At 38.8% G+C, this 13787-nt stretch overlaps 1 protein-coding gene across 1 annotated transcript in view; it reads left to right on the top strand.

Moving 5' to 3' along the window:
* Nucleotides 1–13343, top strand: part of LOC134541259 (uncharacterized) — a 357586-nt gene extending 344243 nt beyond the window's left edge. The window contains exons 12-15 of the mRNA XM_063384546.1: nucleotides 1018–1098; nucleotides 6737–6817; nucleotides 8481–8595; nucleotides 13125–13343. Coding sequence (XP_063240616.1) covers nucleotides 1018–1098; nucleotides 6737–6817; nucleotides 8481–8595; nucleotides 13125–13153 — 306 coding nt within the window. The 3' untranslated portion in view covers nucleotides 13154–13343. The remainder of the gene's footprint in view (nucleotides 1–1017; nucleotides 1099–6736; nucleotides 6818–8480; nucleotides 8596–13124) is intronic.
* Nucleotides 13344–13787: the final 444 nt, after the last annotated feature.

Consider the following 13787-nt stretch of genomic DNA (forward strand, 5'->3'; position numbering starts at 1 on the left):
AGCAAACATGTCTATCAGGGCATACTGTATCATTGGTGTGCCTGGAAATGTTCTGCTATGTTACAAGTCGTGATGTTGATGGCATAACTATGACTTCTTCCCCTGATAGCTACACTTCACCTGCTTGAGGAGGGTGTGTTAAAGGTGCTAAAGTTGGGTTTAGGGGGGGGGGGGGGGGGTGGGGGTGAAGGCAGAAATAAAGACTTTGAATACGACTCATGCAGTTTAGCATTTATACATTAGTAATGCATTAAAACTTGAAGGGTTCAAGAAAACAATTTGATACTTATAATGATTAGGCATAAAACAAAATACAAATTTAAATTGAAAAACATGGCGAAAAAACTGTATGGTATATGATGATGCAGTTAGTTGTTGATGAGATAAGTAATGGCCCACCGTGTGGTTGGCTGATGGACCAGGCTGAGACACTTGCTCCAGGCCGTGACGTCGCAGTGTGGGAACGAGACTTGAACTACCCCTTCACAGTGCATCCACACAGACCTGGTCTGCTCTCTGCTTTAAGGCATGCTTAGATGTTGAAATAGATATATGTGGCTGTTCAGCTTTCCACATGCCATTCTCCTTGTAGGTACTCATCATGTGGTTACACTTGGACATGTGGTTATGATTACTACAAATTTATTATTTCATACATGACCTTAAATCATATTTCTTTACAAATAATACAGTCACAAAAAAGTTTTCTACTAGTCTCTTTCAGTTACATTCCTTACCACCGAGTTGGTTGGACAAGTCTGTAAGCATTGAGGATTATAAATATCTGGCAGGTGGTATTATAACAATATATCAAGCAATCTACCTCCCAATGCCAGCCCTTAGGATAATATATATATTTTAAATAAAATAATTTCTGAACTGTGCATCAGTGTTGCTAGAGTGAAGTCCTCAGGGTGTGGGATGTGGTTTGTGGTTTCCACATGCGATGATCTCAGAGGACTGGGCGGAACACTGCGCTGGACCATTCACGTGCCGAGTGATGTCTTGTTGTTTCAGCCGGCAGATGCAGACCTCTGTGTGAAGCAGGAGCCGAGCGAGCTGGGTTTCCCGCCAATCAAGGAGGAGTTGGATGAACCAGTGAGTAGACTGCTTTGTGCAGATGAGACTATGACCCACACATGGTCTCGAGCCTTCTATACCCTTAAGAAGTATTATTATGAACATTGTATTTTATACAAACCTTATATTTAAATTATTATATTATTGTCATATTGTTTAAACCGTTCAAACATTTACAAGTGGGTAGAACAATTTAAAAGTGGCTGCAATAATCGGTGATGAACAGCGAAGTGGTCGACCAGTAGAAGATGCCTCTTCCTCCTTTGAATCTCACACTGACGCGATAATCCAAGACATCAGAACTAACACAGTTGAAATTATAGCTGAAAAAGTGTCTGCAAGTGTTGGAACTGTCCATGACAGCATTCAAAATAAACTGCAATACAAGAAAACCTGCGTGATAGGGTGCCGAGACAACTTGGAGATACCCACAAAGAAATGAGGCATCAAGTCAATAAATCGTTAAAAGCTCGATGTTCCACTGAGAAATAAACTTTTATTTGGAACATGGATTCACTATTACGAACCTGAGTTGAGGAGACAAAGCCTTGAGTGGAAACCTACAAGTTCTTCAGGACCCAGCCATCAGCTGGTAAAGTGATGCTTACACTTTTCTGGGACTCTCAAGGCCCTATTTTATGCAATTTTCTTGAAGGCCAACGAATAATTAACAGTAAATATTACGCTGATATGCGTAAAACAAATTAAAGCCTATAATTAATTCACATTAAACATCATGGATGTTTGTAAAACGGTGTGATTTATCTTCACGATAACGCACGGCTGCATACAGCATAGATAACGTGAGAAGGCATTCAAAAATGGGGGTGCGAGATTCTTCCACACCGTCCTGACAGTCCAGATCTTGCCCCCTCAGATATTCCTTAAGGAAGCTCTACACTGCAAAAAATTTGACTTCAACAAAGAAGATTATGTTGAAAAGTAGGTATAATTTTATTTTGATCAAATGAACAATTTTTGAGCTACATCAATTTGTCTAGTTACTAATTGAATGGCCCTCGTACAATATTTGCTTGGTGCATGCCTTGGCAAATGAAACTTGGGCTAGAATAATTGCTATGGGAATCTTCAACTAATCATTGTTTTCCGCCTCGTCACTCTCACCTGATGACTGAGGGGAACAAGTGGATCTTTTAGTGCCAGAAGGTAAAACAATGATTTCGTCCAGGCGTTGGTTTCTCTGTTTTTATTTTACTTTTAGTTATTTGTCATAATATAGAGTTACAACATGTGATTTAATTAACAGAAAGCATAAACAACCTGGAATTAAGATTACATTAATACAAGAATGGTTACAAGAATGAGCCGGCCCTTATTAGGTCATTAACGTAATTATCTTAACCATTTTTTACTTGAAGTTTATGACAGATGACTTGTGGAATTATCTTAGTGAGGTTCTTGATTTCAGGTTGAAGAGATGTCGTGGCTGGATGCTAGTCCAAAAAAGGTTTTTAAACAAAGCAAGGCTGGCGTTTCGTAGATTGAGGGATGAAGTGGGGTAGCTGACGAGACGTCAGAGGCCCTGGGCGATCCGCCCTGTGTAGACGGATCTGGTCCTTGGCAAGGTACCCGGGTCCGGTGTTAGGTGCCTGGGTCCAGAACTTGTACCCTGTTACTTGGTCCCTGTCTGTGAACAGATCCAAACACATATGTTTATGACTGAATCACAGGCAGTAGGTGAAATAGGCAGGTAATGCCTGCTAGTTACCATGACTGGTGGGGGAGGGGTGGTGCTAAAACTCTCCAAACAGGGTGATGTCTTCCAGGGTCTGCCCGCTGGTTGAGCAGACGAGCGCGACACGGATGATCCATGAATCTCAAAAAAATTAATAATCTACGATGACTTCTACATTACTACTTTAGCTATATGTATGTGGACTGACTAACGCCTAAACACTACTATGTTGGGAAACATCCCTTGGCTAATCTGATCACATCTTCAGAGAAACGGCGAGGCGTCCGATGACGTTCGTTCTATGCAGTCAGTCGACAATCGCGGCGCGCTGTGCAGTAAGTTAGAGACGGCAGAGACTTGTAATTAAAAGCGATGTTAACGAAAGAAAGGTGGGGTGGGCTTCGGCTCTCGAACCGAAAGGTTCCGAACATTACCGAGGTGCTTGTCGAGGAAAGGCAGACTTCGATACCTCGAAGTTGTTGGTACTGCCCGATGTCAGCGCGACCTACCGAGGCGTGGCTGAACTGAGTAGAGATTGACTCGCGCGGGTCAGCTGGTAGTAGCATTGAGGAATATGGGACGGACTAAGACAGCGCTCTGGTGGCTTGAAGGGTAACTACTTGAACTGGTTCCTGCGGGAGACGCCAGACGGCAGGTGCTCCTCGGGTGTTCAAACTCTCAGGGGAAGAGATTCTGAAAACTACCGCTAGGTGGCATAAGTATGTACTTCATGTACTACGGCCGTGGCCTTGGGGAGAGGTGGCGCCTGGCCAAGGTTACCGGCCGGTCAAAGACCCGGGGCGATGTTCCCAGGAAACCTGGAGAGGGGGGAGGGGTTAAACCTGCAATGCCAGTGGGAAATGGGATCTACAAGACCCTTAGACGTGACTATACTTTGGCTAGATGATTCGCGATCATGCCAAGGAGTGCTCGCCTCAGGCGAGGTCTAGGAACTGCCAGGTCTTGAGAGTTCGCAGGCCATAGCAGTTCTCGTCACGAATCGGGGACGGATTACAGGAGACGTCCGTGCGCCAAGGCGGGAATAATGGGATCTTCCTGCTGGGTCGTTGAATAGTAGAGGCTGGGAAAATTAGGAGAGACGAGTCTGACAAAGGTTGGATGGGAGTGTACAGGAGGAGGAACAAGTTTAAGTTCTTGCAGCAGAGGAATGATTGGTAACATTATTATTTATTTATTTATTTGTAATTGTAACATGCCAACTAACAGGACAAAGCCATTAATGGTTGGCACACAATTAGACAAAAAAAACATAAATGAAAAAAAAAAAAACAATACAATATAATACATATAAAAACATAATACACATAACGAAGACAATAAAACAAAATTAAAACGTTACAATTTAGACAACCCATGATCATTAAGAACTAAGGAAAATAATTGAAGTTTTTATCAAATTTATTAAAATTGGTTATTAGCCTAAAGATAAGATCATTATTTCTATAAACTGTACATAAAGTGGAATTTAAACGACTGTTAAAAGGAGGTACTCTTAACCGGTGTTGTCAAGTATATATTTACAGTTCAATTTGTTAGTATAACAGTTTTTAATGAAAATAGAGTCAAGTAATTCTCTTTGACTTGAGAGAGATATCAGGTTGGGTAGAGGAAGATGTTTTTGATTAATAATATTTATTAATTTATTCTGTATATTTTCAATTTTCATATTATCGCACATATTGATGTTGTTCCAAATTACTGAGCAGTATTCTAGTTTTGACCTAATTAATGCTAAATAAAGTGAGAGGATAGAATCAGTTTTTGTAGCATAACATGTGACACATTTAATTAAAGCTAATGTTCTTCGGGAACTAGAAATTAAATGTTGAACATGTTGGTGAAAGAATAATTTAGAATCTAGAATGATACCTAAATCTTTGAGAGAAGAGGATTTCTGAATTAACTTGCTGCCTAATTTATAATCATATTTGATGGAAAGGTATTTTCTAGTAAAGGATATTATTTTTGTTTTGCTTTTGTTGAGGGTCACAAGATTTGTTTTACACCAGTTATTAATTTCATTAATGTCAGTTTGTAATAATAAACAGTCATTAAAAGATAAAATTTTTCTACTTATTTTTAGATCATCTGCAAATAGAGTGCCAGAAGAATGATTCAGAATTTGAGTAATATCATCAATAAATATGTTAAAAAGTAAAGGAGACAAGGTACCACCTTGAGGAACTCCAGAACTAGCTATAAAGTTTGAAGAATTGGAGTTGTTGATAGATACAAAAAAAGTTAGATTTTTAAGGTAGCTAGAAAACCAATTAACATAATTGTCACTAAGACCGAAATTATGTAACTTGCCTAATAGTAATGAATGATTTACAGTATCGAAAGCTTTAGCGAGATCAAAATAGCAGGCATCTACCTGACCCCTGCTAATGACTTCATTAAAAATAGGATTGAGGAAAGTAATTAGATTGGTGGCTGTGGTCATTCCTGATCTAAAGCCATGTTGATTACTAGATAAACAATTTTTTATTTGGAAATTAGTGATTTAAAAAACTATTTTTTCAAAAATTTTAGAGAGACCATTTAATAGTGATATTGGTCTATAGTTAACCACATTTAATTTGCTTCCGTTTTTATGAATTGGAATGACTTTTGCAATCTTCCATTTATTTGGAAAAACTTGGGTTCTTAAACTAGTATTAAATAAATGTTTTAATAGGGGTACTAATAAATTTGAACAGCCTTTCAGAATAAAATTAGGAATCCCGTCGGGTCCTGTAGACATTGAGGGTTTTAGAGCCCTTATGCCCCAAAGCACAAGGCTGTCAGAAACAGAGGGAACAGATATTGTATCAAGGAATGAATTTAAGGTGGGAACTTGGTAATTGACATTAGAGGACACATAAACACTTGAAAAGTATTCAGCAAATACATTACTCAAGTTAAGTTAAAAAAAAAAAAAAAAAAGAGCAAATTACGCCATAACTACTAGTTGGCGCCACAATTGTTTCTTAAAGTCTATTATAATTATTTAAATTTTTTTTAATTTTTAAAAGTACACACTAAGGGAACAGAAGCAATTAGTTTCCGATCCATCAGTGGCAAAGTAATTAGATATCAGACATAATGGACTCTATATGCTATAAATTAAATTTTTTAATGCTCTTTTCATACACCTTTAGTAATGCATTAACACTTGCAGGGTTCAAGAAAACCATGTGATACTTATAATGATTAGGCATAAAAACTTATTACAAGTTTAAATTGAAAAACATGATGAAAACTCCGTATCGTGTATGATGATGTAGTTAGTTGGCTGTGGTTGTTAGGCTGGTGATGAGAGAAGTAATGGGCCTACCGTGTGGTTGGCTGATGGACCAGGCTGAGACACTTGCTCCAGGGCGTGGCGTCGCAGTGTGGGAATGAGACTTGAATTACCCCTTCGCAGTGCATCCACACAGACCTGGTCTTCTCTCTGCTTTAAGGCATGCATAGATGTGGAAATAAATACATGTGGCTGTTTGGCTTCCCACCACCTCTCTCCTTGTAGGTACTCACCATGTGGTTACACTTGGACATGTGGTTATGGTTACAGATTAATTACTACGTACATGGCCTTAAAATCGTATTCCTTTATAAATAATACAACAAATAGAAAATTTATACAAATTCTTTCAGTTACATTCCTAACCACCCAGTTGGTTGGACAAGTCTGTAAGCATTGAGGACAGTGAGGATTATAAATATCTGAAAGGTGGTATTATAACAATCTATTAAGCAGTCTACCTCCCAATGCCAGCCCTTAGGATTATATGTATAATTTTTAATAAATAAAGTTCTGAACTCTGCATCAGTGCTGCTAGAGTGAAGTCCTAAGGGTGTGGGGTGTGGTTTGTGGTTTCCCCAGGCGATGATCTCAGAGGACTGGGCGGAACACTGCGCTGGACCATTCACGTGCCGAGTGATGTCTTGTTGTTTCAGCCGGCAGATGGAGACGTCTGTGTGAAGCAGGAGCCGAGCGAGCTGGGTTTCCCGCCAATCAAGGAGGAGTTGGATGAACCAGTGAGTAGACTGCTTTGTGCAGATGTAACATGAACGACACATGGTCTCGAGTCTGCTATACCCTTAAGAAGTATTATTATGAACATTGTATTTGATACAAACCTTATATTTAAATTGTTATATTATTGTCATGCTGTGGTTAGTGATGTAGCAATGAGACTGGCCAGACAGCTGTCACACCGGCCTGAAGAGAGGGGCGTGATGCAGGTAGCTCCCACTGTCTTGTGGCGGCACCAGTAATCTGATTAGTGCTGCACCTCTCACTACCCCCTCCCCCTTCCCAACAAGGTCTATAGAATTCCAGAGCCCCTTCTGCTTGAAGTTGCGTAACTAGCATCCATTGTTCTTGTACATTTGAGTGTTAAGCCGAGTGTTCTGATGACATGACACTTTGAGGGGCTACGAGACCTTAGCAGGAAGGTGCTGAGAGGTGTGCATAATATAAATGCATTGAATAACACTCAATTATAAATATGTCACACCATTTATCTTTATATGCCTCACATTGCCCTTTGTATGACAAATACGATACCGCGTAACGGGAGATATTTGGTTATGTACTTTGTCAGTCGGCTGGCTGAGATGTCCGCTTGGGCGTGACCTTCAATTCAAATTGTGTACCTTTTCAAACCATTGTATGCATTTAAATTGATTACATTTAAATTTTTCAAAAATTAAAGTGCTTATTCGCATATCACCACCTGGCCAATGATTTTTTTTTTCATAGCAACATTTATTTAACAACCTTTTCCACGTGAATTATCTGATCATTTCTGTTCCAGTTTCTAATGTCAAATATATTTACGCTAGTAAAACCAACAGCCTCAGACTTATATAAACTTTTGGTAAGAGTCCTTATTTCGAACGATTGTGCGCACAGTTGACTTGCTTAAAACTAAAGTGCGTCCAACATAAGCGTGGCCTTTTTGACAACCTGCGTGCCGTAATACTTATAGTATTGTTTCAAATAATTGAACACGATGCATTATGAATGATCAAACCGTACAGTTACCGGCAGTTGAATGGGCAGACATTGCTTTTGTTTGAGTGAATTCCTTGCCACTGGCTAGACTGAGTTCACGGCCCAGTTTATGGCCAGGTGACAATGGCACGGCACGGCGGCATACGCGCGGACGTAGACTCATTTGGTCCTTTACACTCCATAGCCGCAATTTAACTTACCATAGCTGATGTTTGTACAACAGAGTATAGCGTAGACATACTGCGCGCACATCTCTTCCCCCCTTGTTTCGCTAACTGTATCCCACGGCACATATGTTGTTTACAGAAGTTGAAACAGACTTCATGGCATCAAGTCTAAATTTTTTTTTCCTACGGAGATTTCGTGCTGACTGAAATTTACAGACGTGCTATTGAAGACTGGATCAGTGAAATTCACATCGCGCTAAATGAATCCGCGCAATCTGAAGACGTGCTAAGTGAGGGATAGGTGTATTGGAATTGTTGGTAGTATTTATGTAGTGTACAAATAATATTGGCAGGTTTTCTAATAGTCTTGTTTTGTAAAATTTATATTGGCAGATGTGTTATGTAGTAGTATTGTAGAGTACAACTCATGTATAGTACCACTAATATTACTTATATCGGCAGGTGTGCTAAGTCGTCAGGTGCTTGGGTGACATGGCTGGTTGTTGTGTTGCAGTGTGAAGACAGCTGGCAGCCAGAACCCGGCAGTTCCTCTGCCAGCCAGGACTACACTCTGTGCAAGCAACAAGTGAAGGAGGAGATAACTATAGAAGAGCACCCTATAGCTGCAGGTACTTGCAATACTCTATACCTACAGTGTTACGCAGGTTATACAGAGCAATAGGTAGGGCCCCCTGAAAGTGGTAAATAAAATTTTCAGATTTCGTCATTAAAAATTACCAAAAGCGGTGTTAAAATTCACTTTTAAAACACAAAAGCGGTGCTAAAATTCACTTAAAAACACCAAAGCAGTGCTAAAAACTTAAAAAAAAAAAAGTTTGTGTTACCGTAAATATATCTAAAATTATTTAAGTTAAATAATTTTACTTGAACCTACTCATTACGGAATACCCTAAACAAATAGGTTACATATATTTATATGACAATACTTTTGATTTAGACACTGATTATTAGTTCGTTCCCATAAACAAATCTGGAAAACTATTAATTCCTTTAACAAAATCGAGGACGCACCACAACGCCGAAATGCCAAATTGATCACGACGACAGCTAGAAAACTGCTGTGTACCACAACGCCGAAAAATGTCATTACAGGGCTCCCACAAAGGTTGGGTTAGGTTAGGCTAGGCTAGGCTAGGCTAGGCTAGGCTAGGCTAGGCTAGGCTAGGCTAGGTTAGGGATAGGTAAGTAAGGTAAGGTAAGGTAAGGTAAGGTAAGGTAAGTAAGTTAAGTAAGGTAAGGTTAGGTTTGATTGTGGTATTTCGGCGTTAAGGTACATTAAGAAACACACACAAATTCATTCAGTTGTTATTTCGGCTTTGTGGTCAATTTTGACATTCGGCGTTATGGTATTTCCGCGTTGTTGTAACGACCCAACAAAATCTATAAAAACTGTTGGCCAACTAATCATCATCATCACACCATTTGAAAATTAATGTTTGTTTACATTTTTCCGCTTTTTGGCGCGATTTAATCTGCTTGATACTACGACGCTGTTCCAACTATATGCTAGCGCCCCCGGCTGACGTGATATGGCCACTCACGTAAGGCTGTTCCAAACACCGTTCGCCCAATCATCTGCTTGCTTTTATATTTATCCGGTGTCGCTGTTCCAAACTGACGTCAGTGTCCCGAGCGGTGTGCGTACGCTTTAAAACTTCGCCTGTTTGTCTTATCTATCCAACCATTATGCCGGAAAGGAAAATAAACGCCGTAGTTTTGCGTATGTTTACAGTATATTTTTGGGGTTAACATTATAACGTGAGCGTGTGTAAGCTTTTGTTTGCTTTAGTGCATTTATGATTAATGTTTGGCGGCTATGTTGCGGTGTTTGTTTACCATTGACGAGACAAGTCTTTTAACCAGTATTTAAATTTCGCGTAAAAACACTGCGATTTCGCGTTTTAATACAAAATTTCATGTAAAAACACTGTTTTATGGCGATTTCGCGTAAAAACTGTATTTAACTGTGATTTCGCGTTTATCGTCGTTAAATCGCGATCGCGAAAAGAACAGGCCCCTAGCAATAGGTAATACATACCGTATTGGCCCGAATATAAGGCGACCCAGAATATAAGGCGACCTGCAGTTTTAGGAGGCCAAACAAATGTAAAAATAATGTTTGGTAGAAATTAATGTGAAAATTCATTAGACATACATTTTGTGTTGATAAATCGTTTTTGCATGTATGTATAACAATTAATTTATATTTATCACATTACTTATTTAAAATAAGTTTGAATGGCCTATCCTAAAAGTCAAAAGAAAACAATTAGAAAATATTTACATTTTTAAGTATTACACTAGAAATTTTTTTGTATGTTTACTCTAATGAAGCTGCATAATAATTGTCATCTTCAGAGCTGTTTATTTGTCTAGAGCTCATTCCCCGCCGTTCCACCGATGTGTGATTGTTCATTTTTCACAGTTTACTGTATCTACGAATTTAAAATTTTTACAATGGCTATTAATCACTCTTAAAATACAGCATTTAACTATCCGTTTGACTTAAGCTACGTATTACCACAGAACAAGGCGTATTACTATTTAGTAGTGTGTTAAACGTAAAAAAAGCAAACAAAGAATGCATCTTGCCGGAACAAAACAAGTGGTTAGCTGACATGATGAAGCTTACGGCCATGAATAACTTCGGTTACGTGACCGCGTATATTTGTCCATATTACTCTCTGACAGAGAGAGTCTGTTCTATGAATTTGAAAGAATAATCTATCATAATTATAAAAGGTTTTTACATAAATAAAGAGTGGATTATTAAAATAGCTTTTGAAGCAACGTACCAAATTCCTGTTAATATGGCGTCTTCGTGCGTGTTCGGCAATGTTCGTTTTACAACAAAGAAATATTGTGGAAAGACAGTTGGCAGCCGTGAATTTCCAAACATTACATCCGAAATGTTTGTAAACGTAAACAATTGTTCTGAAAATAACTGTGATATTTTAGTACAAATATTTCCATTAAAAATCTGAAGATAAATTACCGTAAATGTTAACACGCGATTGTACACAAAGTACAAATATGAATTGTGAAATAAAAGGTTGCCATTTTGAGATGCTTCAACATTCACGTTTTTACTCAAGAACAAATATTTTAATTTTCAACTTCAAACAATTGTGAATTACTGCAATATTAGGTGGATTTATCGTTTTTCCCCGTGTGAGGTAACAAAGTTTTAGTTAATATAAAAAATGTGAACGTTTTGTTAAACAATGTTTCTACTGTAGCTTTCAGCTTGGAACTAATGTTTGCGGTTCTGACGTCTTGGGTGCGAAAATAAGGCGACTTCCAATTTTTGCATCTCTCGTTTATGTAAAAATGGTCGCCTTATATTCGGACCAATACGGTAGGTCTGTGTGTGTGACACCTTTTGTGTACATTCTCTCTCTCTCTCTCTCTCTCTCTCTCTCTCTCTCTCTCTCTCTCTGTGTGTGTGTGTGTGTGTGTGTGTGTGTGTGTGTGTGTGTGTGTGTGTGTGTGTGTGTGTGTGTGTGTGTGTGTGTGTGTGTGTGTGTGTGTGTGTGTGTGTGTGTGTGTGTGTGTGTGTGTGTGTGTGTGTGTGTGTGTGTGTGTGTGTGTGTGTGTGTGTGTGTGTGTGTGTGTGTGTGTGTGTGTGTGTGTGTGTGTGTGTGTACACATAAAAATAGACCAAATAAATTGTTGCTGTACCACAAACCTATAATTAGTGTGAGACAAGGATTTTCCCCCACAAGCCAAAATATATAAACTATGACATTATAATCAGCTTTACCTCAGCAAGTGTTATGCTTGCAAAGTAGAGTTTACTCCTAACATTTTATAATCAGTTGCAATTAACATTGAAGTAATCTGCCATACAGAAAAACATGACTAAATCATCCAAAACTAACATGTATAAGAATTATAACATATACTTTGTTCTTGTATGTTTAAGTGGACTAAGTAAGCAAGGGAGGATATGACATAGTATACCGGGAATGCATGGGGCTAAGAGAAACAGGACGTGGAGAGACACTAGCTCGGGGAGAAACAGGAAGGAATCCCTGACATGTGATGTTCAGCTGTCAGCCAGACGCAGGGCCAGACTGCCCAGTAGCACATCTCTCCGCTGGTCTAGCCTTCGCTGTGTACCATTCCACCTCGTGTCGGAAGGTTCTGACAGCGCTTCCAAACAGAAATACAAAACACAGCATCACTGGCTCATTACATAACCATAAAATCAACACTTGATTGCTTGTAGTAATCTCTCGACTCATAATAAACTGATATAAAAGTCATCATTTGATTTGGAGTGCACTCAGTAAAGAATTCAGTCAAAATTGTATTCAAACAAAAATAAATCTTTTATTGTAAAATATGATAACACAAAGCTCATATCTAATATGGTGGACATCTTTTATTTCAGAAATCATATACTTATTTCTCATTCTTTCGTATGGATTGCAATGAATGCTTTGTATCATAATAAGATAGCTAGAAGTAAAAGTTCTGGTGTAAACACTTTAATCAAATATTCTTATCTTAAAATCAATTAAATAATAAAACACCTTAAAAAAGAATATACTTTTAATTTGTAGCATTGAAGGTTACTGCTATTATCAGTTTTCCAGAATATTTTTCAGAGCACTAGTTAGTGTGTTAAGTTATTTTGTATATGTATTTATACAGTAGCAAGATGTTTTGAAACAATAAATGAAATTTGTGAATAGCCAATAAATAAGTTACATCTTCAATGAGTTGTCATGATCTTTACTTGGGGGACCACGCACTTTTCAACACTCGCTTGGCGTAGTTATGTGAGAAGTTAGTATTTGTAATAGTTTATTTTTAATGAACACAAACCTAGAGGGAACTTATAACTGTTGGTACACAGCATCTCAACTCCAGGCCTCTTCAAAATCACGGACCTGTGTTCTATCCTACTCTTTAGCTTCGAGGTAGGTCATACATACTCCCCCCTCCCCCACAGAGTGAGTGTATGAGCGAGAGCCTGCCTAGTGAGATTATATGAAGTTACAGCCAAGATCGCGAACTCGTTACCTTAGGCCGTGCTGACCCTAGGGAGTCCCAAGCTCACACTTGCTCTCGCTTGTAAACCCTGCAGTCCCCCCACTTTCCCGAATGTTTTGGCTCTGCTTTCCCCCAGATTTTGCAATCAAGACACAAGCTAGCTGATGGGCACTATGTTGCCCACACTGCGAGGGGCAAAGCCCCTAGTTTCACCACGGAGCGACCCAGAAATGCCAGCAGATGGTTTAGCCAGGCACGTGGCCGGGCTGTTGTCACACACAGAAATGTGCGTGGTTTGCACAACAACCTCCTGCGTTTGTGGCGACCCTCACCCACCACGTACCAAGAAACATAGAAATTTAAAGTTCAGGAACACATCATCACTCCCCATTAACAGATCTCGCTTCACATTGAGCTAACACAAAAACATGATTTAAAAAAGAGATTTTGCTTTTAATTAGAGAATTCAATTAAATCAAAAGTGAAGTAACTTCAGAAAAATAAAATAATGCAACATAATAAAGTTTTAAATGTAAATCTCAATGGGTCTAAAGGCACCGAAGCAGCCTGCCTTAAAGGTTGTGACGCCTTCTTTACGAAAATTTTGATATTTCGTTTATCTTTAAAAGTACCTAATATTTTTCCTCAAAAATTAAATAGCATTTATTTTTTAAAATAAATTTGGAACTCAGTTATGTGTAATTTTTTTTAAGTGAATTTTCTTTAGATGCGATGAGAGTAAAATCTCATGGCCGAATGTTAAAGCAGCAGTTTGGAAAAGTTTCTGCCGCAAACAGGA

This window comes from Bacillus rossius, chromosome 18 (genome assembly GCF_032445375.1).
Source record: "Bacillus rossius redtenbacheri isolate Brsri chromosome 18, Brsri_v3, whole genome shotgun sequence".
Classification (NCBI taxonomy): Eukaryota; Metazoa; Arthropoda; class Insecta; order Phasmatodea; family Bacillidae; genus Bacillus; species Bacillus rossius.